Genomic DNA, 22,205 nt, shown 5'->3' with positions numbered 1-22,205 from the left:
GGTCGGTCGGGGCCTACTGTGGGCGGGAGGTGGGGCCCGGGAGCGCGCTGCGGGAGCCCGTGGACACCGCGCCCGCGTCCTCCCCATCCAGCGCCCGCCTGCTCGCCCTGTGCTGTCTGTCCGCCGTCCCGGCCCCCGGTTCTCCCTCTCGCTCCCGCCCTCCCTGCCCAGACAGGCGCCACTGCAGTGGTCTCGGGCGCGTGAAATTCCTTCACATACCCCCTTCCCGCCTCACCCACGCTGCCTTCCTGCCATTCATCGATGAGGATTTATTGAATGCCCACTCCAGGCGCTGGGCAGATAAACCCGGTCCCTGGCCGCGGACCTTGGTGAGTGTCTTTGGCGGGTTTGCTCCGGGGATGCAGGTCGCGGTGGAGTGTGGCTGCATCGAGGGCTTTGGTGGTTTGCAAAGGCGGTTGTGGAAAAAGAAAATGGCTTTAATATTGAGAATTGGTAGTTTTGCCAAGCCTTTGGGGTGTCAGTAGACCTATCAAGGATGTGGTTAGTTCTTTTGAGAAGCGGAGCAGCAAAGTAATGTAGGTACTATCATGAGGAAATGGTCCTAACGATGCTGTTTTTCTGGGTAATGAGGGTTATAGAGTACTTTGGAGATAAGCAACTGTAAGTTGGCAGATGTATTGTCCTATTGCTCAGGGCTTTGATGATGAGAGAAAAGGAAAAACACACTGGCTGAAGTCACATATCCAAGTTGGAAATGGAAATTACTCTTGGACATAAACGCAGAAACTTCGTCTTTTAGATTTGTTGGTGACTGTAAATGTTTTAAATAGGCCTTAAAGAATAAAGCGTGTGTGTATGTTCGTTTTGAACAGATACAGAAATTCAGCAAACCTATTGGTCCAATATTTTTCTTTTTTTCAACTTATAAATCAATTTATCATAATGATTTGGAGTGAGCATTTCACTTTTAAATTAACAGCACTTAAAGATTTATAAACTTTAGAAATTTTTCCTTTGCAGTGAATTGCAATGTTTAATCTTAATAGTATAACCATTAAGGTTAAGATCCTTCACTTTGGAACTGGACATGCCTGGAATCACATTCACTTACATCAGACTTTGGGCAAGTTAGTTAACATCTCTTCCTCAGTTTCCTTATCGCTAAATTGGGGGTAATAGTGCCTTTAGATTTAATGATTCATGTATTACATTTATTACACTGCCTGGTACTTGCATTCAGTATATTTTACTGAATGTTCAGTTTTATGAATTATGAATTTCTGTTTCCCTCATAATGCAGACTCATTTTTTACTAGGTGGTGGGAAAGAAAACTTGTAATTTTAAGAACTATAGCTCACCTTTAAAAATTTAGGCATAGTTCTCAGATAATTATATGATACATGGACTTATAGTTAGACAAAATATGGTTTCAGCTTGGTTTGCAGTAACAGGTATTCCATAAGAGCATTTTAATGTGGAAAAGATGCTGATGGAGTTTATATCTAGGTTAAATTTATTAGTTAACAAACTGTAATTACCACTAGTAGATTCAAGGTTTGTAGTTATGGCAAGAAAAGTTCAAAGCTATTTTGCAGTACAGGTTTTCCCCACTATCCAAAGGCACATTGTGCCTATTGATTTGGTTTGGTAAGGTATTTTTTGGTCTGACTGCTGTAACCATTAATTTCCATGGAAAATTTCCAAGCATACCTAGACCCCCCCCCACCCCAAAATAACCTACCAAATTATAATCAAATAGAAACATTCTACTTTTGCATAGTGGGGAAAACCTATGTTGGCATTTGAAGAGATGATGCAGAAAATTAAGTATCAAACAGCAGTTTGAGAGGAATATTTGAGTGGAATTTATTAAACCTTTTAGAATTTACGGTGTCAATTGAAATACTTTGGGCTAAGTAAAGAAGCAAATGGTATGTTAAGAATTCACTGACACCTGATTTTAATTTTTGCCTGATTATGTGGAAATGGTACTAATCTTTTACCATTTCATGAAAAACATAGGTGTAATGCAGTGTTGCTGGATCCATTTAAAAGATATTTCCAAAGTGTATGACTAACTTGTACAAACCTTTAATTCTGTATTAACATGAAACTAGAAGAAAGACTACTTAGTTACAGTGCTAGATTGAGCCCTTTTCTCAGACACTGAGAGGAATGCTATGAGATTTTAATGATTTCTAAATCATTTAGCTGTTTTTTTTAAGTTTGTGGAATTAAACTTACTGAATATTCCACTTGTTTGGGTTATAGAACTTTCTGGTAGAGTTTTATTTTAACAAAATCATTTTAACTCCTCTACACTGATGACCAATAATTCAGAGTTAGTAATAAAAAAGCAGTAGATTTCATAGGATATCATTCCTTAAAAAAAAACAACATGGTAACCATCAATAAAGTAACATCAAAATATGACTTGATTCTTCATTTTCCTATCTTACCTCCTAATTAATATGTAATAGGTCTGTCTTTGTATTATGTCGGTGTTTGCCTGCATCACATGGTTGGTAAAATAGCTGAACAGTTGATATGTAGCTGAACTAACTGATCCAAGTGGATCAAGTAATATTTAAATCACTGCGGTAAGGAGCACTTTTGGGGAGAACTCTTGTAGATTTACTCTTTTGTGGATTTTTTTTTTTTGAAGAAAATAAATACTTTTTCACCTCCAAGGAGAAAATTACTTTGGGACCATTTAGGTCAGTTAACTGCCAGCAAATTATGTCCAAGGAGATCAGCTTTTTAGTCTCAATAATTCCACAAATTGATCATGTTTCTTTTAATCATTACATATTACTTAAATATGTGTTTTTTGAAGCATCATACAATTCTTTGGTTCACATGCATTCCCTATAAAGAAGGTGATGGTTAACCCCAAACCCTAAATTTTTGTTGACTTGAATTCTTAACTAAACAATTGCTTGGGCAATTGCTCAAGCAAACATGTAACAAAGATGATTGCAATAGCTTTTAAAATAACAGCACTCTAGAACAATCGGGCTATACTTTAGTAAGGAAATAGATAAACTATGGTTTATTCATGTAAAGGAACACTATCCCCTAGTAAAAATGAATGAACTACATCGATGTTTATCAACCTGGCTACATCTCAAGTAGATAAAATTAAGTTAAAAAAAAAGTTGCCAAAGGATACATATAGGATGATACACTTACATAGGGTTTTAAAACAATATAGCATACATTGTTTATTGATACATAAGAAAGTGCATAAAAACTTAGGACAAACTTGGAAATGAGACCTTTAACTTTAGGAATAGTGGCTAACTCTAGAGAAAGAAGGTTTGAGTGGAGCTCCCTCATAGCTATGGATAAACTTTTTCTTCTATTGTAAAGATAGTTGAAGCAAATATGAAAATATGTTAATGTCTGTTAAAGCTCAGAGATGGGTACCCATATTACTCATTATTATTATTTAAGTTTTTGAAGCTAGCATTTTATAGTTTTTATTTATAATCAGGGCTCTTTCCTAACATGCTTTCTTTATTTTACTTTCTAGTCTCAAAGTAGTATATTCTGGGAAAACAATTATTCTCTCCCTACAATAAGAAAAGACTGCCATTGCAGCTCCACTGGTATAGCTTTTCTAAGGAGAGGAGACAGACCAGTTAGTTGTTTGTTAGTTTTATTTTGCTGTTTGAATTGTGCTCCTAGAAAAATGTTTTTCTTGGGAATGAGACTTGATCCTCCCAAAAGGCTGCAGAGTAATATAAATTCTAGGAACTCTTGGGAAATTCCTAGAATTCTGGTTCCTGGACACTAACTCTCAAAGTATAAGTAAGCAGTTTGTACCATAAAGCCCTGAAAGGGGTTTGGAGAGAATGATTCAGATACAAAATTACTACAAGATAGCAAGTAGTCCTTAATACTTATTTTTTGTACCAGTTACATTCTATTACATTTGTTGTAAACTTTGAGTTTATATTGCTGGTATACTAGTTATTGCTCAAAGAAAATTTTCCCTCTACAAGTAACTTAACTTTAGGAATAGTGGCTAACTTTAGAGAAAGAAGGTTTGAGTGGAGCTCCCTCATATCTATGGATAAACTTTTTCTTCTATTGTAAAGAAGTTAGTAACTTGACAATGTTAAATGATTGAGTAATGAATAGTAAATTTAATTGCTGATCTTTAATGTAACCTAATTGTTAAACTTGTTAAACAATATTTTCATCCTTAATCAAAAATACCATTACTAGTACTTTAGTGAAATGTTTTTTTGCCATGTATATTCCCTGTGGCTGCTTGATGTCCTTAAACACTAGATGTTATCAGCTAGTAAAATAAACCAACATACTTTGATCTGTGTTTTTGTAAATTGCCTTTTTTTTTAAAAAAAAAGTGGCCATTTTAATAAAGTAATATTAGTAAGATACTAAAGGAATAAACAATTTATATGAGTAATTATACTCTATTGTGTAAAAACAGGCACAAATTATTGTAGTACTGTAACAGGGTGGTCCCCAGGAAAGGGGGAGGTTCCCTGCCCCACCCAAGGGAGGGTGGAGCTGAGCAGGAAGAGGAGAAGCTGCAGAAGAGACTGAGAAAGGAAGGAGCAGGATGGAGCCAGGAGACATGTGAAGATCTTTTGATCGTGGACTGGGTGATACAGATGTGGGTGAGACCCGTGGGGAGGTGACAGTGGCAGCTTTTATCTTGATGTTGATTTTGCTCTTTTCCTTCCGGGCTTGTCTGGTTGTTTTTGACCCTTTTCTGTGGGTCCCCACTGGAAGGTGCTTTAGACTTGCAGCAGGCTTTGGGGCCTTGTTCTGGGCCAATCCCATTTGGATGGACTTTTACCCACGAGGGGACGGGTAACTTTGGGTGCTTGATTTAGAAACTAGACTCTTTGCCTTACCTGTATTGTTTCCTAGTTTTATTAAAGTTCCTTCCCATTAAAGTCTCCTATGTTTTGTGTTGATGCGGCGGATGGCAGAACCCATTTAGAATAGGCAGGTTTGTGGGGTTTAGGATGCCCCTCTCCCTGTCCTATAACAGTACCTGGAAATTTGAAAATCAATTACTAGCATTATAATATCTATCAAAATGTCTTGTGGGAATTATTAGTAATCCTGAAAAATGCATTTTTAAAATATGCAGTGGTTACAAAAAGGAACTGAATGGGCATTACTGGGCTTTTATTTTGTGGTATTGAACCTCGCCCCATTTGCCCCATGGATAATGTCCATTTTAGGGGATTCTCACAATCAGTTGAGTGCAATTTTAGTAGGTTTCAGGTTGAAATTAGCAAGTCATAAAAAAAGAGACTAAAACCTTAGTGTTTCTGTTTACACCAAAAATTGTCTCCTTGTGCTAAGGAGAAAGGGATTATTCTTTCTTGGGTTATCTAACATTTGTGACGTTACTTGAAATAACAGTGTTTTCCTTGTTAGGGAATATTAGCAAGTCATGTATGAAAGTTTCTATTATAAGAAGACACCTTCCTTTTATATCTTTAGAGACTGGAAATCTATAGATTGGAGATTTACATTTGTAGATTGGAATTTAAAACCAAGGGCTTTGTCTTCTAGTGGAGTACTCACTCAAAGGCTGCAGAGTTTGTATGAGTGGGTACTGTGGGTTCAAGAGTGCACCAATGAGTAAATCATAGTTTTTGACTTCCAGGAGTTTATCATATATGTTGCATCAATGACTTAGTAAGTAAGTGCATTATCATCTTAGTAACAACATTATAAATAATAAGTAGCTTTCTAGGCCAGCCTACTGACATTATTCCCTGTGTTAATTTACCGAATTCCAGAACTCTGGGTCAGGATGTAAGGAACTATTATTACATAGTGGTATCATTAAGGTTGAGATTTGAAGTGGTGGTTGCTGGTTGGTTTGTAGAACCTTCAGTGGAGGTGAGTCCTCCTCAGTCTTTGTTAGTGGATGGTAAAAGCTATAGTGGCAGGCTATCTAGAAAGGAGCAGTTGTTGGTGTATGGATATGATAAATCAGATGTTTGAATCAAAAGGTGCCTTAATCCATGTGCAGACACATTGACTGAGCCTCTAAAAGCAAATGTTTATTAAGCATTTGCTGTGTATAAAATATAGTCCTCGCTTATATTATTATTTACTGCATTTGTAACAGGGTGGTCCCCAGGAAAGGGGGAGGTTTCCTGCCCCACCCAAGAGAGGGTGGAGCTGAGCAGGGAGAGGAGAAGCTACAGAAGAGACTGAGGAAGGAAGCAGGATGGAGCCAGGAGACCTGGAGGAGGCGCATGGAGCCTAGAGACACGTGAAGAAACTGTGCTTGTCTTTTGGTGGTGGACTAGGTGACACAGATGTGGGTGAGACCCATGGGGAGGTGACAATGGCAGCTTTTATCTTATGTTGATTTTGCTCTTTTCTTTCTGGGCTTGTCTGGTTGTTTCTGACCCTTTTCTGTGGGTCCCCACTGGAAGATGCTTTAGACTTGTGGCAGGCTTTGGGGCCTTGCTTTGGGCCATTCCCATATGGATGTGTAACAGGGTGGTCCCCAGGAAAGGGGGAGGTTCCCTGCCCCACCCAAGGGAGGGTGGAGCTGAGCAGGGAGAGAAGAAGCTGCAGAAGAGACTGAGGAAGGAAGCAGGATGGAGCCAGGAGACCTGGAGGAGGCACATGGAGCCTAGAGACACGTGAAGAAACTGCGCTTGTCTTTTGGTCGTAGACTGGGTGACACAGATGTGGGTGAGACCCATGGGGAGGTGACAGTGGCAGCTTTTATCTTGATGTTGATTTTGCTCCTTTCCTTCCAGGCTTGTCTGGTTGTTTCTGGCCCTTTTCTGTGGGTCCCCACTGGAAGATGCTTTAGACTTGTGGCAGGCTTTGCGGCCTTGCTCTGGGCCAGTCCCATTTGGATGGACTTTTACCCACGAGGGGACGGGTAACTTTGGGTGCTTCATTTAGAAACTAGACTCTGCCTTACCTGTATTGTTTCCTAGTTTTATTAAAGTTCCTTCCCCTTAAAGTCTCCTATGTTTTGTGTTGATGCGGCGGATGGCAGAACCCATTTAGAATAGGCAGGTTTGCGGGGTTTGGGCTGCCCCTCTCCCTGTCCTATAACAGATTGACTTTTACCCACGAGAGAACGGGTAACTTTGGGTGCTTCATTTAGAAACTAGACTCTTTGCCTTTCCTGTATTGTTTCCTAGTTTTATTAAAGTCTCCTATGTTTTGTGTTGATGCAGCGGATGGCAGAACCCATTTAGAATAGGCAAGTTTGTGGGGTTTGGGCTGCCCCTCTCCCTATCCTATAACACATTCACACTATAAACTCTGGTTTACTTCGTTGTAATAAAATGTAGCCAACTCAAATGTTAAATAGAAAGTGTCAACGACTGTGTGAAATTTATCCAAGTCTCTCTATGTCCAAGTTCTTTTACGGCATTGTGATAAAATATGCTCCTCTGTTATTGTCGTCCTTATCTTAGTGTCTTGTCATTCTCATTGCTAATTGTCTTCCCATTTTACATTGGGGTTGCCCTGTGACAATTACTCTTGTAAACTATAATTCTTGGCGATTATTTTGCTATTAATCAGTTCATCTATTGATAGTTTAAACCGGTAAAATGAGACAAAAGACTAAGACTGGAAGGGCCCATCTGTAGTAGTTTAAGTCTCATGCCTTTTGGGTTCTATCTGCTTTATCAAGACATAAGGACAGAATATTTCTTAAGGAATACTCCTTAAGAGCAGGAACTTGATTATTCATAAAAACCTAGTCTCTCTACAGAGACTTAGTGAGCATTTGTAATATATCTGGACCATGCTAACCAGTTGGGATATTTCATTTGAATTTGGAAAAATGAGAGGTGGTGAGAAATCAGGTGGCATAAGGTGTACTCTAATTTAGGAAAACTTGATATTCAAAAATATGACACTATAAAAGAAAAGTTGACTATTCACTTTGCCATAAGATTCTCAACATTTTGATTGTCAGACAGTAGGTCATAATTCAGTTAATACACAGTGAATCAGTTGTGATGGAGGATAAGGGTAGAAACTGGAAAGGAGGTGCCATGAGATCAGAAACCTGGCTCACACAATGCCCAGAGCTGGAGGTGGGGGTAGAAGGAATTAGCATAGCCATTAACCCAGCTATAGGAACTGAGATCCTTAGGCGCCAATGCCTAGATCACAAAGCACAAGACCCAAGCAGGTATCAGATTGCTGTAGGGGATGTGTGGCCCCTTTCAAATTCTACAAAGTTTATTCAAAGTCCACAACAAACAAACCACTCCACTAGGGAGTGAGCCCCCCCTCCCCCCAAAGAAAAGGCTATATCAGTGCAGTCTCTGCATTGACACGGGTAGCAATCCTTTTGCCCACCTGTGCCTATGCAGGTGCTCCATTTTGCCAACTCCCTGTCGTTCTGCAATGCAGCAGCCTTCCTGCCTGCTTGTGGCATGTTCCATGCCAGGGTTTCTCTTCATGACCTCCCTCAGCAGAGGCAGCTCTCCTCAAGGCTCCCTGCCTGTGACCATGTAGGCCTCTCTCTTAGCAAAACTATTTCTTTGGGGGCAGCCCCCTCTGCCCATCTATGCAAGTGTCCTTTATTTTTCTCTCCCTTTTATAATAAGCCTGCCCTTTTGGATGTAACTAACATCTCTGTGTCATGGAGAAACTCGCCTGGGTACTCGCTGGTGCTGGCCGAAGGGGAGCTCTGGTGAAATCTTTCCCAGAGTGAACGCAAGGACCCGCACTCCAAACCCAACAACTCCAAAAAGGACATCAGTTGCATCAAGTGAGATATGCTTGTGCATAGCCACACCCTCCCAGTTTTTTCTGGTTTTGCTGGCTGTTGTTTTTAACTTTAGTCAAGGAACAGTTATTCCTTGATCACTGATAAACACAGGTTAGATCTTGCTTTAAATTTTCTCTGTATTGCAATGAACTGTACATTTTACTGAAAGTTAATTACTATTGCAACAGGGTGGTCCCCAGGAAAGGGGGAGGTTCCCTGCCCCACCCAAGAGAGGGTGGAGCTGAGCAGGAAGAGGAGAAGCTGAAGAAGAGACTGAGGTAGGAAGCAGGATGGAGCCAGGAGACCTGGAGGAGGCACATGGAGCCTAGAGACACGTGAAGAAACTGTGCTTGTCTTTTGGTCGTAGACTGGGTGACACAGATGTGGGTGAGACCCATGGGGAGGTGACAATGGCAGCTTTTATCTTGATGTTGATTTTGCTCTTTTCCTTCCGGGCTTGTCTGGTTGTTTGTGACCCTTTTCTGTGGGTCCCCACTGGAAGATGCTTTTAGACTTGTGGCAGGCCTTGGGGCCTTGCTCTGGGCCAATCCCATTTGGATGGACTTTTACCCACGAGGGGATGGGTAACTTTGGGTGCTTGATTTAGAAACTAGATTCTTTGCCTTACCTGTATTATTTCCTAGTTTTATTAAAGTTCCTTTTCATTAAAGTCTCCTATGTTTTGTATTGATGCGGCGGATGGCAGAACCCATTTAGAATAGGCAGGTTTGCGGGGCTTGGGCTGCCCCTCACCCTGTCCTATAACACTATCACAGAGTATCAAGGATCAGTTAAAAATCATATTTATTAAACTAATAGTGTTTATTAAATCTATTCAGCTATCTTTGGTTTATAAGACACCATTCATCCAACTTTGATTTAAAATCTTTCTAAAATATGTGACCAAGTGACCGAGTGGTTAAGGCAATGGACTGCTAAAATCTTTCTAAAATAAGCATTAGGTAGAAAGTAATTTCCTCCAGATATACAGATGGGAAACGGTAAGAAATCACAGGCAACCTGGAGTAAGCAGATGGATCTTACATCACTCCTACCGGCACAGGCTGTTTCCAGAGCACAGTGACCATGCCATGTCCTTTTCAGAAAAAGTCACAAATTTGGCCCCAGTGTTTTTTGTGGTCCACACCAATCAAACCTTATTGCCTTGATTTTCATGCCCTTAAAAATGTCAATTTTTAGTTGAAATGCACTGAGCATTTCAGCCACCTGTATGTTACTATCTTTATATTAAACATTGAGTTTCTAAACTGATGGGTCATGATAGCTGTTTTTTTATCACTCTTCTCTGTTAAATGGGAGATTTTAAAACATATATTTTAAAATTCAAGCTTTTTTTTTTCATGCTTTGTTTTACCATAAATAACCTAAAGGTCTTTATATATATGGTTTTGATTTAAGGTCAATTTGGGGGAAATGGTACTTAGTTTTTATAAATGGAAAACTTCCCATTTTAATGATTTTTTTGTGTGTGTATTACTGAAAAATATAAATTAAAACTACTGGAATCTGGTACATTCCTGAAGAATTTTACAATTTTTCATTTACTTGGTAATTATATATTCTTGTATTCCAGAAACATTTTAAAAGTAACCAGAATGCCTATGTGATGAACACACAACACATTAAGTTTACAAATTGCACTTCTTTATAATAAAATAAAAAATCTTTTGCCTGACAAAGTACAGATTAATCCAAGGTAGTCTTTCCTTCTTTGGCATTACAACTGATGGTCAACAGGCATTTCTATAAACTCAGTGGGCAGACTCAGCCTAGAAATCCCACTTTGGCAGGCAGGGTCTGAAATAGTTTAAATTCACTGCATATTTCTTGCCCAGTGAATGTGCACTTGTTAGAGATTGCCTTTCTTTTTTAAATGTAAAGGGTAAACTACTAAAGTATTCTTTCATTGCTCTTTATGCTTACCTGTGTTTTACTATTTAGGACTTTCTGCGTCATATGTAAGGAAGGAATGATTTGGTGATGGGGTGCTCCCATTGACTGATGGACTCAAAGAAGAGAAGGTAAAACCATTCTTCCTTCTTCCCTGTTCTTCCAGGAAAACACAACAATTCCACATTTGTGTAGTTTCTCTTCAGTTTAATTTTCTTGCTGATGTTTATAATGTAGGAATTGTGACTTTTGTGTTGACTGGTAAAGAGAGAGGGTTAAAATAAAGCTGATTAGTGAAATGCTTTGTTGCCAGATCCTTTTTTATGCTTATAAAGGCACTGGATGTCTTAGTTTAATCATTTGAAGCTTTGAAGCCACTTTTTGCACAAATAAATTCAGGTTTTCAGAAGTAGTCTTATTAATTGTAATCATCGTCTATCCTTAGAAAACTAGTCATAGAAGGCATTTAAAAGGGAGAATTAAAATTTGCAATTTCCCTGTCATCAAATTATGGTTATACCTAATTACAATTTAGAAGATTATTTAACAAGAGTTGAGAAATTCCTGGAAATTATAAAGAAAATAAAAAGTATTTCCTTGCCTTATTAAAATGTTGGCATCCATGTTCTATGAAATGTGTTGTGTTCTATGAATATGAAGTAAGAAACTATCAATGGCAATACATAGAAGATCTTTGTGAAAAAAGGAAATCCGGCTTATCTTAATGAAGCCATATGTTTTGTGTTTTTTTTTGTTTTTTTTTTTAAACCAAAGTCACCAGATAGAGTTCTTTGGCTAGAATGTGAATAAAGTATGAAGGATTTTGTTGGTAATTGTTACAAATTTGATTCGTAAATTTAAATAGTGATTATAGAGCATAAACTTAATGTAAAATGAAATATGGATCCCTAGTCTGTCTCACCGTCTGCTTTTTTTTGCCAAATTAAAAACTAAAATTTAAAAATAAGATAACCATTGAAAACATGGATATCATAGCTTTAATTTGTAAATAAGGAGTTACTGTATTAAGAAGTTAGAATCTTGACATTTTATGCTAGTAAATCATAAAACTCAAAAAAAGCCCAGATTTTGTTTGCTTCTTAGAGATAAGTAATTTGTTAATTTAGATTTTCTTGAGGCCTTTTATATAAATAGTTGTTTCATTTCCATTTCTGTGTTACAAGCAGAGCATAAAGTAGGTGCTAGTTAATCTATCTGAGCTAGTCACTCAAGCTCTAGTAAGAGGAACAGATCTCACAGAGCTATTAAGATCAGATACAGTTCTGAGCTGCAGGAGCCATTAAGCTGTTTTTCTTTGTGTTTGTAGCTCCACAGAGGCAGAAGGGTCCAAAGAAAGAGGCCTGGTCCATGTCTGGCAGGCAGGATCCTGTTCTGTAACACCAGAGAGATTGCCAGGCTGGGGAGGAAAGACTGTTCTTCAAGCAGCCCTTGGAGTGAAGCATGGTGTTCTTCTGACTGAAGGTATTGAAAAGAACTGCTTAACAGACACCAATAAACACTAACAAACATCTGAGGCTGAAAGAGAAAGTAAGGAGAGTTACTGGATACCAGGGGTTCTTTGTGAACTTTGTTGGAGCTTATGCTCCTTGTTTTCAAAAAATGTTCTTACTTCCTTTATCAGGAAACAGATTCTTAAATTTAAGATAAACCGTAACTAGAAGAAAAGGAAAAATTATAGTTTTAATTTTTTTTTTAAATTGGTGTTTGTTTGTTTGTTTGTTTTTAAGATTTATTTATTTATTTATACAAGCGCAGGGTACAGTCAGATGCTCAGGAGGGTGAGAGAATTCACCAGAGCCAGAGCAGGGAGCAGAATAGGCAGAAGGACCGAAGTACACTGCTGAGGGGAGCAGTGGGTGGCAGGAGAGTCTGCGAGCCATGTGGGACCCTCGCCAGGCTGCCGGGGATCGAATTGGCGCTGTAGAGGCTGTGGGCAGCTTCGCAACACAGCGCTCAACCACTGCGCCACCAGGGAGGCCCTATAGTTTTAAATTTTATAGTACTAATTAAATAAAATTTTATAGCAATAATTTTATTGTAATAAGTACAGGAAAAGTTAATTTTCTGAAAACTTGGTTAAAGATTCTTTTGCTATGACCATTTGCTCATTAAATGTATCACAATAATTATGCTAATAATCACTAGTGCTTATTAAACAGTTTTGTGTGCCAGGCATTGAACACTACTATTTACACTTAATGGGTAAAAACTGAAGATCAGAGAGGTTAAATAATTTTCCCAAGTACACATGGCTTTTAGAGTATCAGAGTCAAGTTTGGAACCTAGAGTCTGATCTCAAAGCCAGCTTTATAAGCCACTCAGCAGTGCTGTTTCTCAGTGCGGTTTCTCCAGGCATAAATAGAAGCTCATGAGAACATATAATAAAGGTCTAAATCTATAACATATAGAAATATAGGCCATCATTTATATAGAAAGTTGCCTTTAATTTTAATGACAATTTACTAACTAAATCATGGCAAATTTGACTTGGGCCAGGACTGCCATCAATGTTACTGTTATAAATTTCTGCTCTGTAAGCAAGTATTAAGGTTTTAAATTTAAGATATACCATTAAATAATGCTTCCTTATAGGAACTATGGGAAGACAGATTCTAGAAAACAAAGCTAGATCATTATCATTATTTTGTCTTTAAGTACTTGGAATCTACTTCTGTAATAGTCTATGATGGCAGCCATTAGTAGTGGATCAGTGCTAGAATTTCTAAATTGAGGCTTAAGGAAAGCTGTAATATCCTTTATTTGAGAATGGACTCCTGAAACTTGCAGAAATTTTTACTATATTTTACAATGTTAAAAGAGGTTATTAGAAGGTGGATAAATATGAAATATGCTTGAACCAAATCTCTAAATTGGCTCTTGAAAATTAAAAAAAATCCTATTTTGTTAAATGTAGAGGAAACTAGAAGTTTGCTAATAAAAGTTCTAACTCCCACCCTCCTCCCTTTTTTTTAAACATTCAGATGGTGAGGTCTACAGTTTTGGAACTCTTCCCTGGAGAAGTGAACCAGCAGATATTTGTCCGAGTAGCCCCATTCTAGAAAACGCCCTGGTTGGGCAACATGTTGTTACGGTGGCCTCAGGGAGTTTCCACAATGGAGCGGTGACAGAAAGCGGCATAGTATACATGTGGGGTGACAACTCTGCAGGCCAATGTGCAGTGGCTAACCAACAGTATGTTCCAGAACCAAATCCTGTCAGCATTTCTGATTCTGAGACCAGTCCTTTGTTAGCAGTCAGAATTTTGCAATTAGCATGTGGCGAGGAGCACACTCTGGCATTGTCAATAAGCAGAGAGATTTGGGCATGGGGTACCGGTTGTCAGTTGGGCCTGATTACCACTACTTTCCCAGTGACAAAACCACAAAAGGTGGAACATCTTGCTGGTCGAGTAGTGCTACAAGTTGCCTGTGGTGCGTTTCACAGCTTAGCACTTGTGCAGTGCCTCCCTTCCCAGGATCTGAAGCCAGTCCCAGAAAGATGCAACCAGTGCAGCCAGCTCTTAATTACTATGACTGACAAAGAAGACCATGTGATTATATCAGACAGTCATTGTTGCCCATTAGGTGTAACACTGTCAGAATCCCAGGAAGAAAACCAGGCCAGCACTGCCATCAGCCCCTTCACTGAAACCCTTGAGAGTCAGGGAGAAGTATTTGAGAATACTCCTCCTGTAGAAAAACATGTACCTGTTGCTACAGAACTGAATGTTGAAAATGTTCAGGCCACAAGTGGTGGTGATGCTGTTTCCTCCCAACAAGACGTCATGGGAACTACTGAAGTTTCTTCTGCCAGAAATACACCATCAAACCCTGACACTCAGGCTGTAAACGAGTACATGCGGAAACTGTCAGATCATTCAGTAAGAGAGAACTCAGAGAAAAGTGAAAAACCAGTGTCATCTCAGGTACCTGCTAAATTTTATTATATAAAGGTATTTCTGGAGTTGAACCATCTGAATTTTCTTTAGGAACTTAAATTGTGTAAGATTTGGTAGTGTTTTTAATTTTTGGAGTTTCTCTATAAATCTGTCTCATGTAAGCTTAGATAAAGAAAAATCTGGATAAATTCAAAATTATGTTGAAATTCTGGCTCTTTATGATGTTGAAAGAGGGCCTATTGAGCTAGTATATTAAGTAACAAAATCCCATTTTTTCTTCGTATTTCCTTCCATGGCTAAGGTACTGAATTTTGATGGCAAACCCTCTCCTTACGAGTAGTTTAATCTGTTTAACTATATATTTGCAAAGATCCCTCTGGCCTGTTTTGTGCTGTTCTTCAGATTTTGTAGAGAAAAGTCCTTTCTTTCTTTATCAGAGGAGGTTGCTATGTGGCAAGTCCCTATTGTGGGGCAAACTGTAAAAAATATACAGCATTACATATTACCTGATTTCTTTCTGCTATACCTGTGGGCCTTACTGGGCTTTATTGGATTGGGGAGAGGATTGATATTTTCTTCACCTTATTTAAACCATTCTCATTTGAACACTTACCAATGGAAAAAAGCTATTTACCTGTAGCATATATTAAAGTTTGACTCTCTGTGCTTAAAATTTTTTTTAAGGGATAATAAATTTTTTATTCTTAGTGTAAACCTTGTAATTTTGCTTTCATCAAAAGTCTAAGATAAAATGAAACAAAACAAGAACATATGATTGTAACAGAACTTTCCTGTGGGTTTTTCTAGCTTTTGAAACCTCTTGATATAGCCTCTTGATTTGTTATACCTGTTGTTTATTCTGTCAGAATGAAAACATGACTTAGAGGTGTTTTAAAAAGTTTTTATTTCACATTGTGCTCACAGAAGCTTTTGAGTATTTTTATTTTTTAAATTAAGAATAAACTGTTTGGAGAAAGGTGTTATAAAAATCTAAACAAAACAAAAATCAGATTTAAACAGAAACATATGTAGAAAATTCTTAATTCTTGTACATGGTTATAAGAAAGTTTGACTCTTTGAAAGTCATTTTTCCAATTTATTAAATATGAAGTTAAAAGTTTATTGTATACACTTTGATTATCATCATTGAAATTGCATTTTCCTTGGATTTACTATGTTAAACGTGGAAAGTTTTTGCCAGCTAACCTGTATTAATTTTGGCAGTGTGGGTTTATACTAAGTTTAATCTAACTTTTGTAAATAGCGTTTCAATCAAAAAACTAATTCATTAAATATATAGTTTAGGAAAAGTTTTTTTCTCTTCTGGCCAGATATAAGTTAAAGAGTACCTCACTTTTGTGAAATAAATCAAATATGTGGCAGTGAGGCTTATATCTCACTATTAATTTTTTTTTAATTTATTTATACAAGCACTGGGTACAGTCAGAAGCGCGGGAGGGTGAGAGAATTCACCAGAGCCAGAGCGGGGAACTGAATAGGCAGACCGATTAAGTACACTGCTGAGGGAGGCAGCGGGCGGCAGGAGAGGTCTGCGCGCCTCTCACTATTAAATTTTATTATAGGTTGACCCAGACTCCTAAAATTATGTCTTTTATCAAAATTCCTGTTTATTTTTTTGTTTGGTTTATTCAGTGTTGTTAAATATAAATCGAGGAACCAATTAGAACAATAGTTTAAAGCTTATATAAGGTAGAATTTTGCTGATTTTCTTCCACGTAATGGTAAGAACCATCTAAAACAGTCACCCCTAAATATCTTGCTGCTTCTATTAATAAGCCTTTGAATACAAAGGGTGGAAATAGTGATATAACTTGTTCTGTACACATCATGGGAACTGTATTATTACGGAAATAATAGATTTTATATTATTCTTTTGTTTTATATATTATTTTATTAAATATTTTAAAGATTTTCTTGCATAGAAATAGCTTTTCTCAATTTGGTATTTAGTCAACAAAATGTACTGAGTATCTACCACATGTCCTTCACTATGCTAGGTAACAGGAATTATTTCCTTTAAGAAAATGAGAAGTCGGTGTTAGTTTTTGTTGATTTTGCTTTTTAATGTGAGACAAATTAAGGAATGTATATATACCCTTTGGGACTTGTGGTTAGAATAGAAAGCAAATTTTCCATTGGGACCTATGCTGTTAAGCCAAGAGCTTTTTTGTGTGTTTAGTAGGTTTTATAATGACTTTTATTTTTAGTAGACAGTGGTGCTTGACAGCTCAGAGTAAATTTTAACTGATTTCCCCATAAGATATTAGAAAACTTTAGTTTGACTTTTCAAGTACAGCTATGAACACACTAATAATATTGGTTCCAAATGTTTAATTATTAACTCACCATGCTTATGCTCCTTGGTGGTAAGCGCAAAGGTGATCCTTCAGTTTACCTTGCCCCCCTGGGTCATGAAAAAGAGCTCATTCAGGAGATAGTAGAAACTTGAATTTAAGAATATAATTTAGGGACTGATAGGTCAGAGGGTTAACTTGGTTTTTGGCCTGTAAATTCTCTACCTGTAGTTCCTCTTATAAAACATTTTGGGAAAAGCATTTTCTTTAATAATTTTTTTTCCTGATATTTCTTAGCAATCTGTGAAAATTCTCCTACAAGTGATCAGTAATAAAGTTTGCATCTTCTCAATCTTCTACCCAGGGCTGTCACAGTGCTTTTCATATCAAAGGCAACAGTTTCTATACCTTTCTTCCCTCTCTTCTGTGCTGAATTTTATAAAGGCAGCTGAAGCTTATTTTAAAATATGATGGGAAAGCATAATACTTAAACAAAAGGAAGTACTTTTGAGAGGGAGCTGTATTTTGCATTTTCATTTCCATATAAAGCATTAAATCCATGAGCCAAAGGGGATCCAATCTTTAAATTGGAGATAGAGATCTTTTACTGTTGTTTTAGGTTCTATTTCCAAATAGTAATAGGTATTAAACTCTGTTTATATTGATTATATTGTTTATATTATAATAAAACTCTGTTTTATTGATTACTTGTATAATGAGATTACATTTTTATATACTTTTTTTATGTGTGTATATTTTAGCCTCTTGTAGAAGCAGCAGTTCCTAGTCTTCATAGCCCACCAACCACAAGCACCTCAGCCCTAAACAGCCTAGTGGTCTCATGTGCATCTGCTGTTGGTGTGAGAGTGGCTGCCACATATGAAGCTGGAGCCTTGTCTCTTAAGAAAGTCATGAACTTTTATAGCACAGCCCCCTGTGAACCTGGAGTTCAGGCAGGCGGTAGTTGTATAGGCCCAGAAGGTCTGAAAGATAGCAGAGAAGAACAGGTTAAACAGGAATCAATGCAAGGAAAGAAAAGTTCAAGTCTTGTGGATATCAGAGAAGAAGAATCAGAGGGAGGCAGCCGAAGACTCTCCCTCCCTGGATTATTGTCACAAGGTAAGCTGATACCCACATTTTGTGAATTGACTTTTGGTGACTCCAAGATGCTCCTGACACACAATTTATTATAAGTTAGCTTTCCTAATTGCTAAAGCTGACATTTTGATGTCAACTTTAATTTCGGTCATTTAAAAATTGCATTATTTCTCTGCTGTAGAAGTAACTTTAGAGCCTAATGTTTTCATGAGATCTGCTTCTGTTTATTAACCTTACGGATCTTACTGTTTTGGGATATAGCAATAGACTCCTTATTTCCTATTTGGACTCTAAACTCCAGATAGATGAAGTTATATGTGAGCATTGGATAAGTGAGGAGTTATTGTACTTGACCCTGAGAGTGAAGATTAAAACTTCAGTAATAAAGAAACTTCATTTTCTGAAACCATTCGTTAAATACATTTAGAGTATTAAGAGTACTGTGGAGTTGGTTCTTTGCATTTCTTAATCAGTTCAGAAATTTCAGTCATCTAGACTTGTGCTTATCAAAATGTGACTGCAGACCAGCAACATCAGCAGCATTTGGGCATTTGTTAGAAATGCATAATCTCAGGCTCTCCTCCAAGCTTACTTCATCAGAATATGCCTCATAACAAGATTCCCAGGTGATTGGTGTGTACACTAAAGTTTGAGAGTATTGAATTAGACCTGGAGTTATCAAATCTTTTCTGTAAAGAGCTAAAGAGAAATATTTTGTGATTTGTGGGCTACACAATCTCTGTTATAACCATTAAACTTTGCTGTTGCTTAAAGCCATCAGATAATACATAAATGATTGAGCTAGGCTACATTCTATTAAAACTATATTTACAAAACAAGTGATGGACTGTATTTGACCCATGGGCTGTAGTTTATCAACCTCTGCTTACTCTGTCTTGTCCAAAACTCTAAAGTTAGTCATCCTAGACTATATCGAAACTTACCTTTTTGCTCTGCCCAATACCATTACTCATTTTATTAACTTAGGCTACTGAGCTCTTCTGTTCTAGTGTCTCCTATGAGTTTCTCATTGCACTTGAATTTTCATTTATAAATAAAGCCCTTAGTCCCAATTAATTTGAAAATGTTTTGTCTGTGTGAAATGCCTATATACATAAACATAAATATGTGTATATATATCTGATCAATTAAGCGTGAAGAGAACCTCATGTCAGAATGTTCTTATTCTGAAATGTCCCTTAACATTTTCAGTCTAGGTATATTTGAGATCGCCCTGAACAATAACTGTGCAATGTTGATTTTTGTGATATTTTTGGACCATAGGGAATATGCTGCACCACTAATGGACTTATTTCCTTAGGTTAAATTTTACTTAATAATCCAAATTATCTTTGGTAAATATTTACATGTATTATTTCTTCCCTCTTTTTAAAAATTATCTGGAGCACATCTTTGAGTAGTAGGTTTATTTGAGTCTCCATATGTACAAAAGTGGATTGTACACTATTCTTCAGAAATGTTAATATTAAGATTACTTTTTGTTGCCTCCAAGTTAATGACCAATTTAGTAAATCTATACTTGGTAACATTTGATGATTTTCTTCAAAACATCCAGTCACCAAATTGACTAGAAAGCTTAACATTTAACCCTGCTTTGAAATGGGAAAAATGTCCATCAGCCTTAATGTAATATTATATTAAGTATATTCTTTAGAATATAAGGTCACACAGACATCCTACATAAGATAAATGTTATACAGAAAAGTATTCTGTGGCCAAGTGTTTAGAGGTTGGGCTGAGTTAAAGAAATTTTAAGTAGGGCTTTTAATTGTAGGACTTGTCAGAGTCTTTAGTATGTTAATGTGTATGACTCTACAGGGTAGGTAGTGGGAGGAGAGAATGTAATAGGCAGCATTTACTAAACTCATTCAACAATTAAATTCCCATTTTTTTGCAGAGAAAATTTTCACAGATACCATGTTAATGTTTCCTTGAAAATCAAGGTTATTAAAATGATGTATGTCCTCAGCCTATCTCTGTCTGGTTTGTTTTCAGTTTCCCCCAGGCTCTTAAGAAAAGCCACACGGGTGAAAACACGGACAGTGGTTCTGACCCCCACATACAGTGGAGAAGCAGATGCGCTTCTGCCTTCTCTGAGAACAGAGGTGTGGACCTGGGGGAAAGGGAAGGAAGGACAGCTGGGGCATGGCGATGTTCTGCCCAGGTGAGTGCTGTCACTGCTTACTGTTAAGAATTGGCTTAAACAACTAACTTCTCTCCTGTGAAGGTTTCTAAATCTCCATTTCCCTGTGGAGGAAATTTGGTTCCTCCTAGCTCCAGATTGTAACACACCAGGAGCTCTGATTAAAAACAAACAAACAAACAAAAAAAACCAAAAAAAACCCCTATCATCTTAGTTTTGAATTGTTCCCAATGATGAAGGACTTATCGGAGTGTTCAGGGTAAGATTGTGTATATTGGAACACTTGAATGCTTCAAATTTTTAACCTTTAAGAAAAAAAAAGACAGTTTTTTTAAAAAAAGATTTATTTATTCAAGAACCGGGGTACAGGCCAGATGTGCAGGAGGGTGAGAGGATTCACCAGAGATAGAGTGGGAAACAGAACAGGCAGACTGTCGAAGTACACTGCTGAGGGGAGTAGCGGGTGAGACAGGAGAGGTCTGCTGTGCCATCTCCGCGGCCGGCGGGGATCCAACCTGCACTGTAGAGGCTGTGGACAGCTTCACAGCGCTGCACTCAATCGCCTGTGCCACCAGGGAGTCCCAAGATAGTTTATTTTTAAACCTTAAAAATGTATCTCTAATGCTGCCAAAATAACTATAACCACACAATCATGTCTGTCCATGTATTACAACAGGGAAAAGCTGTAGTTTTTCTTTAAGAGGAACTCATATTAACAAATTAGGTATTTGTGGGTCTTGTGAGTGTGTAAGTGGAATGACTACTTAGCCAGTTAATAAAAATGTTCTTAGCAGAGTAAAGGAAACCATGGGATTAAGATAAAATGACTTCTGTGAGTATATTTCATTGCATTCTAATTCTACTCTCTACCATCATGAGTCATTCACAATTTTATGATTCTTATCCAGTTCTGAATTATGGTGGTTAATTAGTTACAGATTGACAAAGACTAAATTAAAACCATTCAGAATTTGTAATTTTTAGAAGCAGTTTGAACATATATCCAGTATTTTTAACATTTTCTTTTGAAATGTTTGTTTTTTCTTGAAAGCACTTTATAATCTGAGACAGGCCATGATTTTGCTGAGAATACTTATTACTTTGAGTTTCTGTGTGTGTTTCTTTTTTTAAGGCTTCAACCACTGTGTGTAAAGTGTCTGGATGGTAAAGAAGTCATTCATCTGGAGGCTGGTGGTTATCATTCTCTTGCATTGACTGCGAAATCCCAGGTAAGCAAAACTATTAAAAGCTGATCTTAATTTCATGTAGGCCAACATGCCCAGATTAGACCATCCTTTTGTTAAGTATCTGCAGTACATTTCAGCTAACAAAACTGTGTCATCTTTGATTTTTCTAATGTGTTAAGTGGTGCTATTTCCATTTTACAGATGAGAAAAGGGAGATTAAGAGAAATTATGTAACTAGTCTAAAACTAGGGCACCTGAAAGTGACTCCCTGAACCACAAAAACCATGCTCACATACATAAATTTTCTTAGGAAAAGTGATTTTTAAAAGTTATTCTTTCACCTTTATCTTTTGTGGGAGTCAATAAAGATTGTGAACCCTCTAATATTTTAAATTTCACATAATAAGCTAGTCAAAAATTTAATATAACTGTATAAATATAAATATAAGTAAAGAAAATGAGTATTTGTTGTTACTAATATGGTGAATCATCCTAAGGGCATAAAGAAGAGATTGGGAAGGTTTTCAGTTATAAAATAAACATAGAAAAATAAATGACATATAAATAAGAAAAAAAATGTTCATAATTACAACGAAGGGATTAAGGACATAGGAATAATTTCAATAAGAAATGTGCAGAGATGATATGATATAAACTTCACAACTCAGGTCAAAAAGAAAATAGGAATTCTATTTCTAGATGGACTAAAGGTATAGATGTTAAAAAAATTAAACCTTATTTATAAAACATAATAATGAAACCTTGTAAGAACAAATTTAGGTGATTTCTTTTCCCTATAACCTAAGAACTAGAAAAGAACATGACATCAAAACCAGAAATCAGAAAGAAGTTGTTTGTCTACATGATAATTCAATAGTCCTGAAC

The 22,205-nt window shown here is 37.2% G+C and overlaps 1 protein-coding gene across 2 annotated transcripts in view; it reads left to right on the top strand.

Annotated features, from left to right (window-relative positions):
* Positions 1–10,748: 10,748 nt before the first annotated feature.
* Positions 10,749–22,205, top strand: part of ALS2 (alsin Rho guanine nucleotide exchange factor ALS2) — a gene marked incomplete at both ends in the record, with an annotated part of 57,194 nt that continues 45,737 nt past the window's right edge. For both annotated transcript variants that reach the window (XM_084245027.1, XM_084245026.1), the window contains 6 exons: positions 10,749–10,768; positions 11,965–12,119; positions 13,640–14,583; positions 17,633–17,990; positions 19,986–20,154; positions 21,266–21,362. In XM_084245027.1, the coding sequence (XP_084101153.1) occupies positions 10,749–10,768; positions 11,965–12,119; positions 13,640–14,583; positions 17,633–17,990; positions 19,986–20,154; positions 21,266–21,362 (1,743 nt within the window). The remainder of the gene's footprint in view (positions 10,769–11,964; positions 12,120–13,639; positions 14,584–17,632; positions 17,991–19,985; positions 20,155–21,265; positions 21,363–22,205) is intronic.

Source organism: Talpa europaea (genome assembly GCF_964194135.1).
Source record: "Talpa europaea genome assembly, chromosome: 1".
Taxonomy (NCBI): domain Eukaryota; kingdom Metazoa; phylum Chordata; class Mammalia; order Eulipotyphla; family Talpidae; genus Talpa; species Talpa europaea.
This window is presented reverse-complemented; position numbering and strand designations above follow the sequence as displayed.